General features: G+C 51.8%; 2 protein-coding genes across 4 annotated transcripts in view; one reads left to right on the top strand and one right to left on the bottom strand.

The window, feature by feature from the left end:
* The first annotated feature begins 800 nt into the window (after window positions 1–800).
* On the top strand, window positions 801–3,414 carry klhl34 (kelch-like family member 34). The gene has a single exon (XM_030349346.1). The coding sequence runs from the start codon at window positions 825–827 to the stop codon at window positions 2,694–2,696; it is 1,872 nt and encodes a 623-aa protein (XP_030205206.1). The 5' UTR covers window positions 801–824; the 3' UTR covers window positions 2,697–3,414.
* Window positions 3,415–4,164: 750 nt separating this feature from the next.
* Window positions 4,165–12,500, bottom strand: part of cnksr2a (connector enhancer of kinase suppressor of Ras 2a) — a 43,965-nt gene continuing 35,629 nt past the window's right edge. For 2 of the 3 annotated variants that reach the window (XM_030349343.1, XM_030349344.1), the window contains exons 18-24: window positions 12,150–12,217; window positions 11,344–11,441; window positions 9,407–9,634; window positions 9,111–9,252; window positions 8,442–8,663; window positions 7,155–7,345; window positions 4,165–6,293 (exon numbers count right to left, since the gene is read on the bottom strand). In XM_030349343.1, coding sequence (XP_030205203.1) covers window positions 6,081–6,293; window positions 7,155–7,345; window positions 8,442–8,663; window positions 9,111–9,252; window positions 9,407–9,634; window positions 11,344–11,441; window positions 12,150–12,217 — 1,162 coding nt within the window. In that variant the 3' untranslated portion in view covers window positions 4,165–6,080. Of the gene's footprint in view, window positions 6,344–7,154; window positions 7,346–8,441; window positions 8,664–9,110; window positions 9,253–9,406; window positions 9,635–11,343; window positions 11,442–12,149; window positions 12,218–12,500 lie in introns of all 3 variants that reach the window. The other variant, XM_030349345.1, reaches the window with a different exon arrangement.

Raw genomic sequence — 12,500 nt, 5'->3', positions numbered from 1 at the left:
GGGAGGGAGAGAGACAGTCCCAGAGAGTGGTGGGGAAACAGAGAGAGAGGCAGATTCGGATGAAGAGACCTCAACTCAGACGACCCGCTCTTTGCGTTTCCTGCTTCCGTTTCCATTCCTTCCACCTCCTTTTCTTCTCGGTGCTCCCCGCCGCAGGTATGCCCCTCCCAGCTGCTAGCAGCACTAACACTCCCTCACCTGCTGGATCATGCTGCTCCATGTCACCCTCTTTGTTCTGCCTCCACGCCACGCCACTCACCTTCTGACTCCCATTGTCCTTGCAGAGTGACTTTCACCACTTTCTTTCTCTGTGTTGTTTCTCTCTCTCTCTCTCTCTCTCTCTCTCTCTCTCTCTCTCTCTCTCTCTCTCTCTCTCTCTCTCTCTCGCTCTCTCTCTCTCCTATTCTCTCTCTCTCTCTGAGTGTCTCTGTCCCCTCTCCCTCTGTTACTGCTCTTTCTCTCATCTCTCTATGTAGCTGCTCTGTCTCTCTCTCCCTCTCTGTGTAGCTGCACTGTCTTCCTCTCCCTGTGTCTGTAACTGCGCTCTCTAACTGTGTCTCTCTCTCGCCAGCATTTATTAGCTTATCTACTCATGACTCAGTCATCGCTCATTACTCCCGAGTCGCTCTCAGCTTGCTAATCAGCATTCAGCTGCCACCTCCATCAGCACCAGGGGTATTCTCTCAGTTTTCCAAACCCTCCAACCTCTCTTACCTCCTTCCTTCCAACTCATCCATTCTTCATTTCTGTAATCCTTCCATCCTGCTTCACCTCATTCCATCTTCCTCCATCATTTACAGCCCCCCCCCCCCCCCCCCTCGTGTATGGAGGCCTACTCCCTGGTCTACAGCTCCTCCTACCGGGGGGCCCTGCTCTCCCGCCTCCAGCGGCTGCGCGGCGAGGGCAGGATGTGCGACGTGGTGCTGGAGACGGGCGGCCGCTCCTTCCCCTGCCACCGCGCGCTGCTGGCCAGCTCCAGCGACTACTTCTGGGCGCTGTTCGGCGAGACCACGCCCGAGAGCGGCGCCGCCGCCGTCAGCCTGCCCGCCGTCACGCCGCAGGGCCTGGAGAGCGTCCTGGACTTCCTGTACTCGGGCTGGCTCTGCCTGTCGCCCGCCTCGCTCCCTGCCGCGCTGGAGGCGTCGCGGTACCTCCAGGTGGAGGCGGCGGTGAAGATGTGCGAGCGCTTCATCGCCGACGGGCTGACCGCCGCCACCTGCTGCGGCTACGCCAACCTGGCCGAGGGCCACGCCCTCGGCTACGCGCTGGCGGACGCCAATTACACCATCGCCACGGAGATGAGGACCCTGCTGCGGCACCACAGGCAGGAGCTCCTGGAGCTGAACGGCCAGTCGCTGACGGCCGCGCTCGAGGCCGAGGAGATTCCGGGGGTCGAGGAGGCGGAGCTTGTCGCGCTGGCCCTGGATTGGTTGGACGCCAACGGGCCACTCCCACTGCTAAAATCCAACCTGCTGCTGAGTCGCCTTCGCTTCGGACTGGTCCCCTCGTGTGACCTCATGCGTCTGAGCGGCTCCCACAAGGCCCTGGCCACGCCCCTCGTTAGAAGTCAGCTGACCAAGGCGCTGGAGTACCACAGGCTAGGATCGGCTCAGCCAATCAGGCAGACCCGACAGTCCTCGCTCAGAGCGTCGCCCAATCGCGTGCTTCTGGTCGGCGGAGGGGAGAGCCCCGATTGGCCGGGCCAACAGATCCTGACCTTTGACCTCAGGGACAGCACGTTCTCGCCCTTAAAGTCCCGCCTCCCGCGTAGGCTGAGGAACCACTGCGTCTGCTCCGTGGGGGGGTTCCTCTTTGTGATCGGCGGAGACCTGGTGTCCGAGGGCGATGACGGAGGGGGCGGGAAGTCCGTCGCCACGACGACGTCCAACGAGGTGTGGCGCTACGACCCTCGCTTCGACGAATGGGAGAAGGCGGCGTCCATGCTGGAGCGGCGCTCCTGGTTCTGCTGCTGCGTGGTGGCCGACGTCATCTACGCCATCGGGGGGCGCCAGACGCGCCCGGGGGCCCCGACGCACACCGCCCTGTCCTCCGTGGAGTGCTACAACATGGCCCACGGCGGGTGGCGGCGGGGGGCCGCCATGCCCCGCCCCCTCCACGGCCACGCCTCCGCCGTGCTCGGCACCGCGGTGTACGTGTCGGGCGGGATCCCCGGCAACCCGGGCGGGCTCCGCTGTCCCCTCGGGGTCCACACCGACCGCCCGGAAGGAGCGGGGAGGGTCCGGGACGGTAACCGCGGCGACCACGGCGAGTGCAGCCGCGAGCTGCTGCGCTGGGAACCGGGCGCCGGCGGGAAAACCTGGGAGCCGAGGGCGTCCATGTCCATCGCGCGGTTCGGCCACCGCATGGCCGCGCTCGGCGACCACCTCTACGCCCTGCTGGGCATGCACGAGCCCTTCTGCGACATCGAGCGATACGACTGGCCGTCGGACCACTGGACCCGCCTGCGGCCGCTCACCATCGGCGCGTCCTGCTACGGGATGGCCAAGACGCCGAGCGGGACCCTGCTGCTCTTTGGCGGCAGGAAGTGGAGCGAGGGGCAGGAAGTGACAGTGCGCAGCGTGCTGGAGTACGACGTGCTGCGAGACCGATGGAAGGACGTCTGCCTCCTCCCTGAGCCCCTGACCGGCACGGAGTGTACCCTTCTGCCCCTGCCCGACTGGGGCCCAAAACCCTGACCCGCACCTTAACGCTGAGCTCAGAGTGGATATTAGGGAACATTTGATGCAGAAGACAGCGTCCTCTGTAATAGCTCCACCCGCCCTGCCCGGCCGTCCACTTCCTCCAGCGTTATAACCATCTGTGTATATTCTGACATTTAATACGAGCCGCAGCTACTTGCTGAGAATTTGACAAATGATATGGCTGTGGCAAGTGATGATCAGACAAAATGACGTCCACGCCCCTGCACCGAAGGGCATTTGCATGTTTTGTATTCCTGCGACCAACCAAATGTAATCTTGCGAAAAAGGGAAATGTCAAAGATCATATCTGAAATGGGCTTGTTTTGCCGGGACTGTTGTGTAGGGAGGGAATACTCAACAGCTATCCGGAGGCGAAGCTATATATTTATTAGGATTTGTTGATAAATGTATGCGCCACATTTTACATTTCTAGACTCTGTGAGAAAGCTAACTTAAGCCAGTAGATTAATTATTTAAAAAATGTTTAACTTATGAGTATAGAAGACAGGAAGTATGGGGAAGTAAAGTCTAAAGTGAAAATAATTGGGTTGTTGTTGTTTGACGAAGTTTTATGAAGTGCTACTACTTTTCTACAGTATTTGTTTGTATGTAACTGGCATCCTTGTTTGAATTCTCTGTTTAAACCTTGAGTTGGAACATAATTGCGTGTCTGATTTGAATTTGAAGATGTAAAATTAAGGAAATGCTGTTGTTTTGCGTTCTGTACTTTCCAAAATGATTGAATAATTTTGAGTTTGAAGTTGATCAATTGAATATTCTCAAAAGGATTATCTCAAACAAACTTCATGATGTTATCAGACCACGGCAACAGTATGCTAATCATTATATTATGTCGAGACGATTCAAGAGTTATAATTACCTTGTCAAATAAAATACACATTTATAATTATGGTAATGAAAAGAGTATCAGTATGAATTTCACAGCCTTAAAAACGTATTATATAAAAGGTCTCTATAAAGCCTTTTGTTTGAACATCAAGCTGTTCATAGATACAAGCCCCTCCACCTAGCTCATGCTGTGATATAGACAATATTTTTTTTCCCCGATTGTACTGATAGAAAGCATAAGCATATTCAGTTGTGATGATACTTGTTAACTGCCAATAGTTGATGCAGTAATAATCGGACATGAAATATCATGTCCGATTATTTTTTTAATATTGCATAGGTTGTTATTTTGTTGACATCTTCTGTCCAACAAACAAGTGAAATTGCAGAACATCTTGTTTGTTTTAGAAGTTATACAATCCTCTCTCTCTTTCTCCCTCTCTCCCTACTCTCTCTCTGACTCTCAGTCTGTCTCACTCCTCGCCTTTCATTCTCTCTCTCTCTCTCTCTCTCTCTCTCTCTCTCTCTCTCTCTCTCTCTCTCTCTCTCTCTCTCTCTCTCTCTACACAAGACAGTAGAACAGTTGTTACAAGTAATCATAGTAACAGAAATGTCTTGTCATCCGAATGGAAAAAAAACTTTATTGGTTGAAACTATCCCAACAGAACACAAACAGAAAAGTAATGACACAACCTACTTTACACTACTTTAACCGTCGAAGGAACAAACAGACTTTGCTCCAAAACAAATTCTCATCATTAACTAAACACAACAGAATCAAAAAACCAAACATACCCATGACACTAAGGTTGCGCTGTTAAAGAGAGGGCTAATGTTTGGAGATATTCAAGAACACAGGATTAGAAAGGCAGTACTGAACTACAGGAAACACATGCGACCACAGCCAACCACGAGCAGCAGCATATGGAATGAGGATCCATTTCATAGTGTGTTTGGATCTACGTCTGTATAAAGAGGAGCATATTGTGTGTGTGCGTGTGTGTGTGTGTGTGTTTTTTGATTGTTCATGTTGGTTCATGTGCCAGCATATGCATTCATGCATATATGTTTTTGTGTATGTATGTGTTAACGTGTATATTTTTGTGTGTGTTTGTGTGTGTGTGTGTGTGCGTGTGTGTGCGTGTGTGTGTGAGTGCGTGAGTTTGTAAGGGGGGATATGTGTGTGTGTGCTTGTGTGTCTATGTATGCGTGTGAGTGTGCATGTGTAGGAGGGGCATGGGCTGTGTGTATGTGTGTGTGCGTGCATATGGGGAAAGGTAAGCCATAGATGTGTACACACAAGTACACATAGTTATTTACATACATGTACTATATTATCCCCATACTGTTGTGTCGTCGAAGCACAAAGTATTATTTGAGGAACAGCAATTCGAATAAATAATTCAGTTATTACAATTCTCTTCAGCGGCAGATATTTAATTTCTATGCAAATATAATATCATCTCGTTTCATGCAGTATACACTCATAGATAGAGAAACGGCCATTTGTCCAAACGTGTCATGGTGGGTAGAGCGTTACGAAGTGCATGCTTCAGGACCAGCCCAGCACAGAGCGTCATCCTACCAGACCAGCACCCACAGAGCGCTCTACAAAAGTTAGAAACGGACCCTAATGTATCACTTAGAAAAGACTTGTGCTTGCTCTCCTCTATACACCTATACAGTGTACTTTCGCTGTAAACCGGGTATAATAATATTAATTCACAAGGCTTTGGACAATGACTAGTTTAGTGCTTGACTCCTGAGTGAGCGAGTCCTACAAGGAATATTATATATGTCACACTGTACAGTAACCATGGATACGGCACAACAAGCTAGGGGTTAAAACACCGTGGACAATATCACCAATGGACAGCTCGGAGAGCGACGACGCACTGGGATCCTACTGGATGCAAAGAAACGCTGCGGACTGCTTATGACGTCCGCGAGGGACGGGAGAGCCAGTCGGAACTCGAGATCCGTCAGAGGCCGGCGCTCTGTCGTGGGTCGTTTCCAAGACGACGCGTCACAGCGGGAAGTGCGGAGGAGAAGGGGTGTGTGGAAAGGCTGGCCGGCGTGGCACTTAAGGGTCCTTCTACATTGAAAACTCACCCACCCCCCCCTCCCCCCTCCCCCCTCCCCCCTCCCCCCTCCCCACCCCCAGCGCAACGTTGGGGGGGAGTGACGGCTTGTATACACAGACGTGACGCGAGGCAGTGAAGCTGGGAGGTGAGTCACTCGACAGTCCCCCCCCCCCACCCCCCCCACCCCCCCCTCTCCTTGAGAGAAAAGCAGTCAGGTGACAGATGAGTGCGCCTTCCCCTGCGAGTCCTCTAAAGCCGTCCCTCATCGCCCCATCCTGTCCTCGCCATGGCAACCGGCCCGAGTGCTTCCTGCTCACGACGTCCAAACACGATGGAGTGAAAGCAAAGTGTGTGTGTGTGTGTGTGTGTGTGTCGCAAAAAGACAGCCAGGTGGGGAGTTCGTACGTGTGTGCGTGTGTTTTGTGTGTCTCCGCACGTTCGTCCGTCAGACGTGAGTCTCGATGTAGGAGTGCGTGTGTGAGAGCGACGGGGTCAGGGGCGGGGCTTGCTCTGATTGGTCGTCGGGCGGTGACGCCAGCGGAGGCGGCTCCTTAGAGAACAGCTCCTGATAGGCTCTCTTCCATTCCTGGAACTCGATGGACGACAGCGTCGGATTGGCAAACAGCCTGTCAATCAGTGCTAGCTCCCCTTCCCTGTCCTATAGGGATGCAGAAACACAGGAAGGGGGGCCCGGTCACTTCTCTAGCGCTATTGAAGAGGACAGACAGGGAGAATAAATAAATCAAATAAAGAATCAGAGGACAATATGTTCAGAGGACACAAGCAACGTCACCTACACGCAACAGACAGAAGCCAGAAGACACAAAAAGCCATAAGCCACTCCAACCGTACGCGACAGACAACGCCAGCCATTAGCCACGCCCCCCCCCTCCACCAGGCGCCCACAAAGAGACACACGGACACACCAAGCCACACGCCTCCCCTCCCAGACGGACCAGGGCTGTACAGACTCCAGGGACAGAGAGAGACAAGGCCAGACAGGAAGTGGCAGTTGGGTATGGAACCATGCCGGTGCGACAGGAAGCCGTGAAGCAGCCGGCAGAAGCAGAGCGACAGGGAGACACCATGAGAGGGACACCGGGACAGACGACAGGCAGCCAGGCCAGCAGGCTGGGGGGTGTGTGTGTGTGTGTGTGTGTGTGTGTGTGTGTGTGTGTGTGTGTGTGTGTGTGTGTGCGTGTGCGTGTGAGTGTGTGTGTGTGTGTGTGTTTGCGTATGTCAGGATAATAGCATTTATAAAATAAGTGTGAGCCAATATGTGTGTGCTTATGGATGGATAGTTCTTTGTTTGTGTCTGTGTGTATTCAGGCATATAGGTCTGAATGTGTGTGCATGTGTGCATAAGTGTGCGCATAAGTGTGCGCACATTTCTGAGTATTGGTCTGTAAGTTTGCATGTAGGTTCATAAACACGTGTCTATATGTCTGTGTGGGTCTGTGTCTGCATAAGTGTGTGTGTGTCTCAGTAGGTGTGTGTGTGTGTGTGTGTGCGTGCGTACCTTTAGCGTGGAGGTCAGGATGCGGAGGCGGTGTAGCTGGTCGTTGAGCTGGGGGTCGGCGGCGCGGCGCAGAAACGACTGCCTGAACTCCGACTGACCCCTGACCTCTGACCCCCGCCCCAGAGGGCACACGCCCCCCTGCTCGCACGCACGGAACAGGTCGCCCAGGGACGCGCCCTCCCCTCCTCCGCCTGCACACACACACACACACACACACACACAGATGTGAACGCACACAGACGCAAGCACACACACACATGTACACGCACGCGCTCACAAACACACGCGCGCACTCACACACACACATGCACACACATGCACACACACACACACACACACAACCAGGGGCACACATACACACACACACACACACAGACACATCATATGAGAACACACATATAATAAAACGTTTGACGATGCCCGCTGGCAGCAATTTTCAAGGCTCAACTCTCTTCTTGTTCATTTAGTTAAATATCCCTGTAGAAATACACTGAGGAGATCAGGAGAGGACAGACACCAGGGCGGCCAAATATGATGCCACTTCCAGTTAACTGCCGTAATACTAACTGTCCATCTGTTGTCAAACACAACAACAACATGCTGTGGACCAAGTGAAGTCTGCTGAATGTCCTCAGAAAAACTCAGCCAGTCCTTCTGTTGCTTATGTTTGACCAGCGGCACAGTGAGATATATTTAGTATCCCTTTTGGTTTGCTTATTTAGCTTTCAACTTTGCTTTGATTGATTTGTTTCTGTGCATTTCTTTGATCATTTTCCTTAATACATTCACACCGCAGTGCGCACACTGTAGATGTTATAATAATGTCCCAGTTTAACTCCCAGGAGACTACAGGATATAGAGACAAACTTTAAAATAAAGGTGACATATTATCCTGCGTGTGTGTGAGTGTGATTAGTCATTACAAGCCGCTTTGAAAATATGCCTCTTCTGAGGCCCACTTTCCCGGAGTGGTCGTATCCACCTAGATGTGTGCTGGATAGATCAGTCTCCCAGCCTACCCAGTGGACTGTAGCATACGTTGCTCATCTATCCGTCATGCATCTAGGTGGACACGCCCACTCGTGATGTCAGAAGAGGCAGATCTTCAAAACGGCTTGTAACGGCCAATCACACTCACACCTGGTGGTATAATCCGTCACCATTAACCACGTGAACCCTGGTCAGTGACTATAACCCTGCCCTCGTACACAACACCAAGCTCCTCCTCCAATCCCCATCGAGCCCCTTGATGAATCCACCTGGATCCGCCGTGAGGACCGAGCGCACCTGTGTGTCCGCCGAGGTCCTCCTGGGCGGCTGGGGTCAGCAGCATGTGGAGGCTGCCGTCTCGCGGCAGGGTGAAGCTGCGGGGTTTCCCGCCGTGGGTCGTCGCGGGAACCGTCCTCTGCATCGTCATGGGCGACGGGATGTTCTTCTGCGCCGGGAGCGTGTAAACCCCGCCCCCCAGCGCCATGGAGGGCGGCGACGGCTCGGCAAACACGGCGTCCTCTGAGGGAGGGAGGGAGGGAGGGAGGGAGGGAGGGAGGGGGAGACGGCGGGGGAGTCACGAGGCGTGTGTCACCAGCGCTGCACTCACTCCGTCCCATGGAGGCTGGCTGAGGATCGTGGTGCTACAAATAGTGAGCCCTTCTTTAGAGCTCATGCAGTGTACCGTTATTAATTAGGACTGTAGCATGCTGCGTACAAGTACGGTGCAATAAATGGAGACGCTTGGGCAGTGCAGCGTAAACAGTCTGTTAAATTATACAGGATATTAAAAATAATTATCCAAATTTCCCAAAACTACACTAATTGAATGATGAAGATGGTGAACTCTAAAATATGGCCATTTGTTTTATTTTTTACGCATGTTTTTTTATAGATATTTCCTATAAGCATAAAAGTATGGAGTATGTATTTTGTGATCTGAACGGTCACTAGTCAGCTGTGGGTTACCCAGGGGTCCGGTCTGCAGGTAGTGGAGCCCTGCCTCTGTCAGCGGGGTCTCGATCAGGTCCTGCCAGGACCTCCTCTGGGAGGACGAGGAGCGGCCCGGGGAGCCCGTCTCACTGCTGCCCCCCGCTGGACTGGAGCGGTACTGCAGCCGGAGAGACCGGGAGAGAGAGTAAACAAGAGTTAATTTCTAAGACAACTACAACTAAAATGCACAAACAATGACCTTTGAATTAATGTTACTTTGGCTGATTATGTTCAGTATTTATCGTATCGATGAACCCGCAGTAAACACATACGTCCACCGGGTCAGAGCGGAAGGGCACGTCGCTGCTGCTGCTGCCCCCTGGTCCCCTGCCACTGTGCGTGGTAGCTCCCCCCAGAGGGCCGGGGTGGTACTGCGGCTCTCCCCCTCTGTTCCCCACCAGGGTGGGGTCAGTGCACAGGAAGTCCTCCTGGGAGGATCGTGAGCGCGATGTCTCCGTAGACGACAGGCGAGTCGTTCTGCCTTCCAGGTACGCAGTCATCTGGAGGGGCGGGCCAGTGACATAGACAGTGAGGGCATTGGGGGGAGAGAGAGAGAGGGATAATTGTACAACCTATATTCATATTCATCATATTCTTCCCGTTCTGTGCAGCACTGCGACACACTGTGAATGTTTCTTTGTCTGAAATGCGACACGATGCCGCAGAAATCGATAAAAGGAGAAAGCGAGAGCGATGTAACAGAGCGATGTACTGCAGCACAGAGAGATATACTGCACCATAGACAGAGAGAGAGAGGGAGAACAGGACCAATAAAAGGGCAGGAGTGAGTCAAACAGAGAGAGTGGACAGAGGTAAATAAATAGATAGCAAAAAGAGAAAGATAGAGAGACTAACTCAAACAGAGAGAGAGAGAGAGAGAGAGAGAGAGAGAGAGAGAGAGAGAGAGAGAGAGAGGAAAAGTAAGACAGAGCGAGCAAAAGCAATAGAGAGAGAGAGTGAGAGAGAGACTAAGTCTAACCTAAGTTAGACTAAGTCTCTAGAGAGAGACTGAGAAAGAAAGAGACACGGAGAGATAAACTAAGACAGACAGAGAGTGAGACAGAGAGAGAGGGAGGGACACAGAACGAGAGAGAAAGAGAGAGAGAGCAGCTGAAGGGAGAGAAATGCTAAGAGACAGATCTCTCCATCTTCTTCTGTGGTGTTGACGCACTTGAGAACCAATCAGAGAGAAGCAGCCAGCTGCCACTCAGTCTACACTCCTGATGGGTGCTCAGTATGTGTGGGTGTGTGTGAGTGCGTGCACAAGTGTGCGCACATATTTGAGCTTGTGTGTCTTTGAGTGGAGTGAATGAGTTGCGTGCGTGCGGCGTGCGTGTGTTTGTGTGCGTGTGCGTGCGTGTTCATCTAGCTATGTATTCAAGTATGTATGTGCGTGCAGGCTTGCCTGTGCACGTGCGCGTGTGTGCGTGATGGCGAGCGACATTATGGTGACCAATCACACATTGTAAGGAGAAGGTGTAAAAGGATGAGCCACCGAAGCCTCAGCAGGAACCTGTGAAACGCCGACGCGCGCGCAGAGCTCGCTGTTACAGCTGGACCCACGGACAGATGACAATAGGCAGGATGGCTGGACGCATGCCGTCATGGAGACGGTTGCGTAGACGGCGACAACAGACGGTCAGATGGCCAAATTAACTTCCAGCGGGCGACATTTCACGTGCACAGTGTGGTTGCGACGCAGGATCAGATTAAACTATGCCGGGCACAGTGGGTGTATCTCTGCGTATCTGTGAATATGCCAGTCTGTCTCTATATTCCGTTGCGTGTATTTCTCTGTGTGATTCTGTGTGTGTGTGTGGTTTAGTGTGTGTGTATTTGTGTGTCTTCATGTGTGTGTACGTAATAGTGTGTGCATGAGTATGTGTGTGTGAGTGTATTTGTATATCTCCATGTAGGTGTGTGTCATTGCCTGCATTTGTGTGTGTGTATTTCAATAAACACAAATATGTATGTCTTCATGTGTGTGTCTATGTAATTGTGTGTTTATGTCAGTGTGTGTGTGTGTGTGTGTGTGTGTGTGTGTGTGTGTGTGTGTATATGTATTTGTATGTGTGTGTATATTTACATTTTTCATGTATGTGCATGCAATTGCTTGTTTGTGTATGTGTGAGCATGTGTGTGTCAGTATGTGCATGTGTGTATGAGCATGCGTGCCTGCGTGTTTGGTGTGTGTGCGTGTGTGACTCACTGGAGGGGGGCGTGGGTAGGTGTCATAGGGAGGGGGGGGGCTGTCTTGTTTAGGACTGGACGACACATCCTCCTCATGGTCACTCTCACTCCAGTAATCTGAACAAGGAGCACGCCAGTATTACAACACCGGTATAACAACACCGGTATAACAACACCGGTATTACAACACCGGTAGTACAACACCGGTATTGCAACACCGGTATTACAACACCGGTATTACAACACCGGTATTGCAACACCGGTATAGCAACACCGGTATAGCAACACCGGTGTTGCAACACCGGTGTTGTAACACCGGTGTTGCTATACCGGTGTTGCTATACCGATGTTGTTATACCGGTGTATTACAACACCGGTATAACAAGTATTACAACACCGGTATTGCAACACCGGTACTACACAACATTGCACAGTATTACACAGTATTCACGTTTTTAGATGCATTTATAGTGGGTAAGAAAAGCATCCATAGTACAACATACCAGTATTAGAGAGAGAGAGAGAGAGAGAGAGAGAGAGAGAGAGAGAGAGAGAGAGAGAGAGAGAGAGAGAGAGAGAGAGAGAGAGAGAGAGAGAGAGAGAGAGAGAGAGAGAGAGAGAGAGAGAGAGAGAGAGAGAGAGAGGGGAAGAGGGAGGGAGAGAAAGGAAGAGAGACAGAGAGAGGGAGGGGGGAGAGAGAGAGAGAGAGAGAGAGAGAGAGAGAGAGACAGAGACAGAGACAGAGACAGAGACAGAGACAGAGACAGGGAGAAGGGGGAGAGGGAGAGAGACTGCCAGAGTGTATTGTGTGTTAGCCTCCCTCACCCTGCTCCTGACGTATCCTCTCTCGCTCAGCGTAGCCCACGGCGGCCATGTTGAGACGACTTAACCACCTGGAGACAAAGAAAAAGGGAGGGGCCATGTCATAAGGTCATAACCTGCTTCTTTTCTATTGGTCGTTGCTCCTAGATTTCAGAACGGCGATCTTGATGGCGTCGATAATGAGAAGGAGGATGATAATGTATTCGCTCATCTCTACTGCTTCATGTCCACTGGCCAAATAGGCCAATTACAGAGTCCTACTCTCTCACAATGAAACAACGTAATACTATTCTACTGCAGCCCTGTAGTAGTACAGTATCAGTACTGCAGGCGGGCGTGTCGGTTACCATGGAT

Source organism: Gadus morhua, chromosome 23, assembly GCF_902167405.1.
Source record: "Gadus morhua chromosome 23, gadMor3.0, whole genome shotgun sequence".
Taxonomy (NCBI): domain Eukaryota; kingdom Metazoa; phylum Chordata; class Actinopteri; order Gadiformes; family Gadidae; genus Gadus; species Gadus morhua.
This window is presented reverse-complemented; position numbering and strand designations above follow the sequence as displayed.

Bases quoted from the DNA above. Each gene is read 5' to 3' on its own strand.
- klhl34 (XM_030349346.1), top strand. From the start codon at position 825: ATGGAGGCCTACTCCCTGGTCTACAGCTCCTCCTACCGGGGGGCCCTG.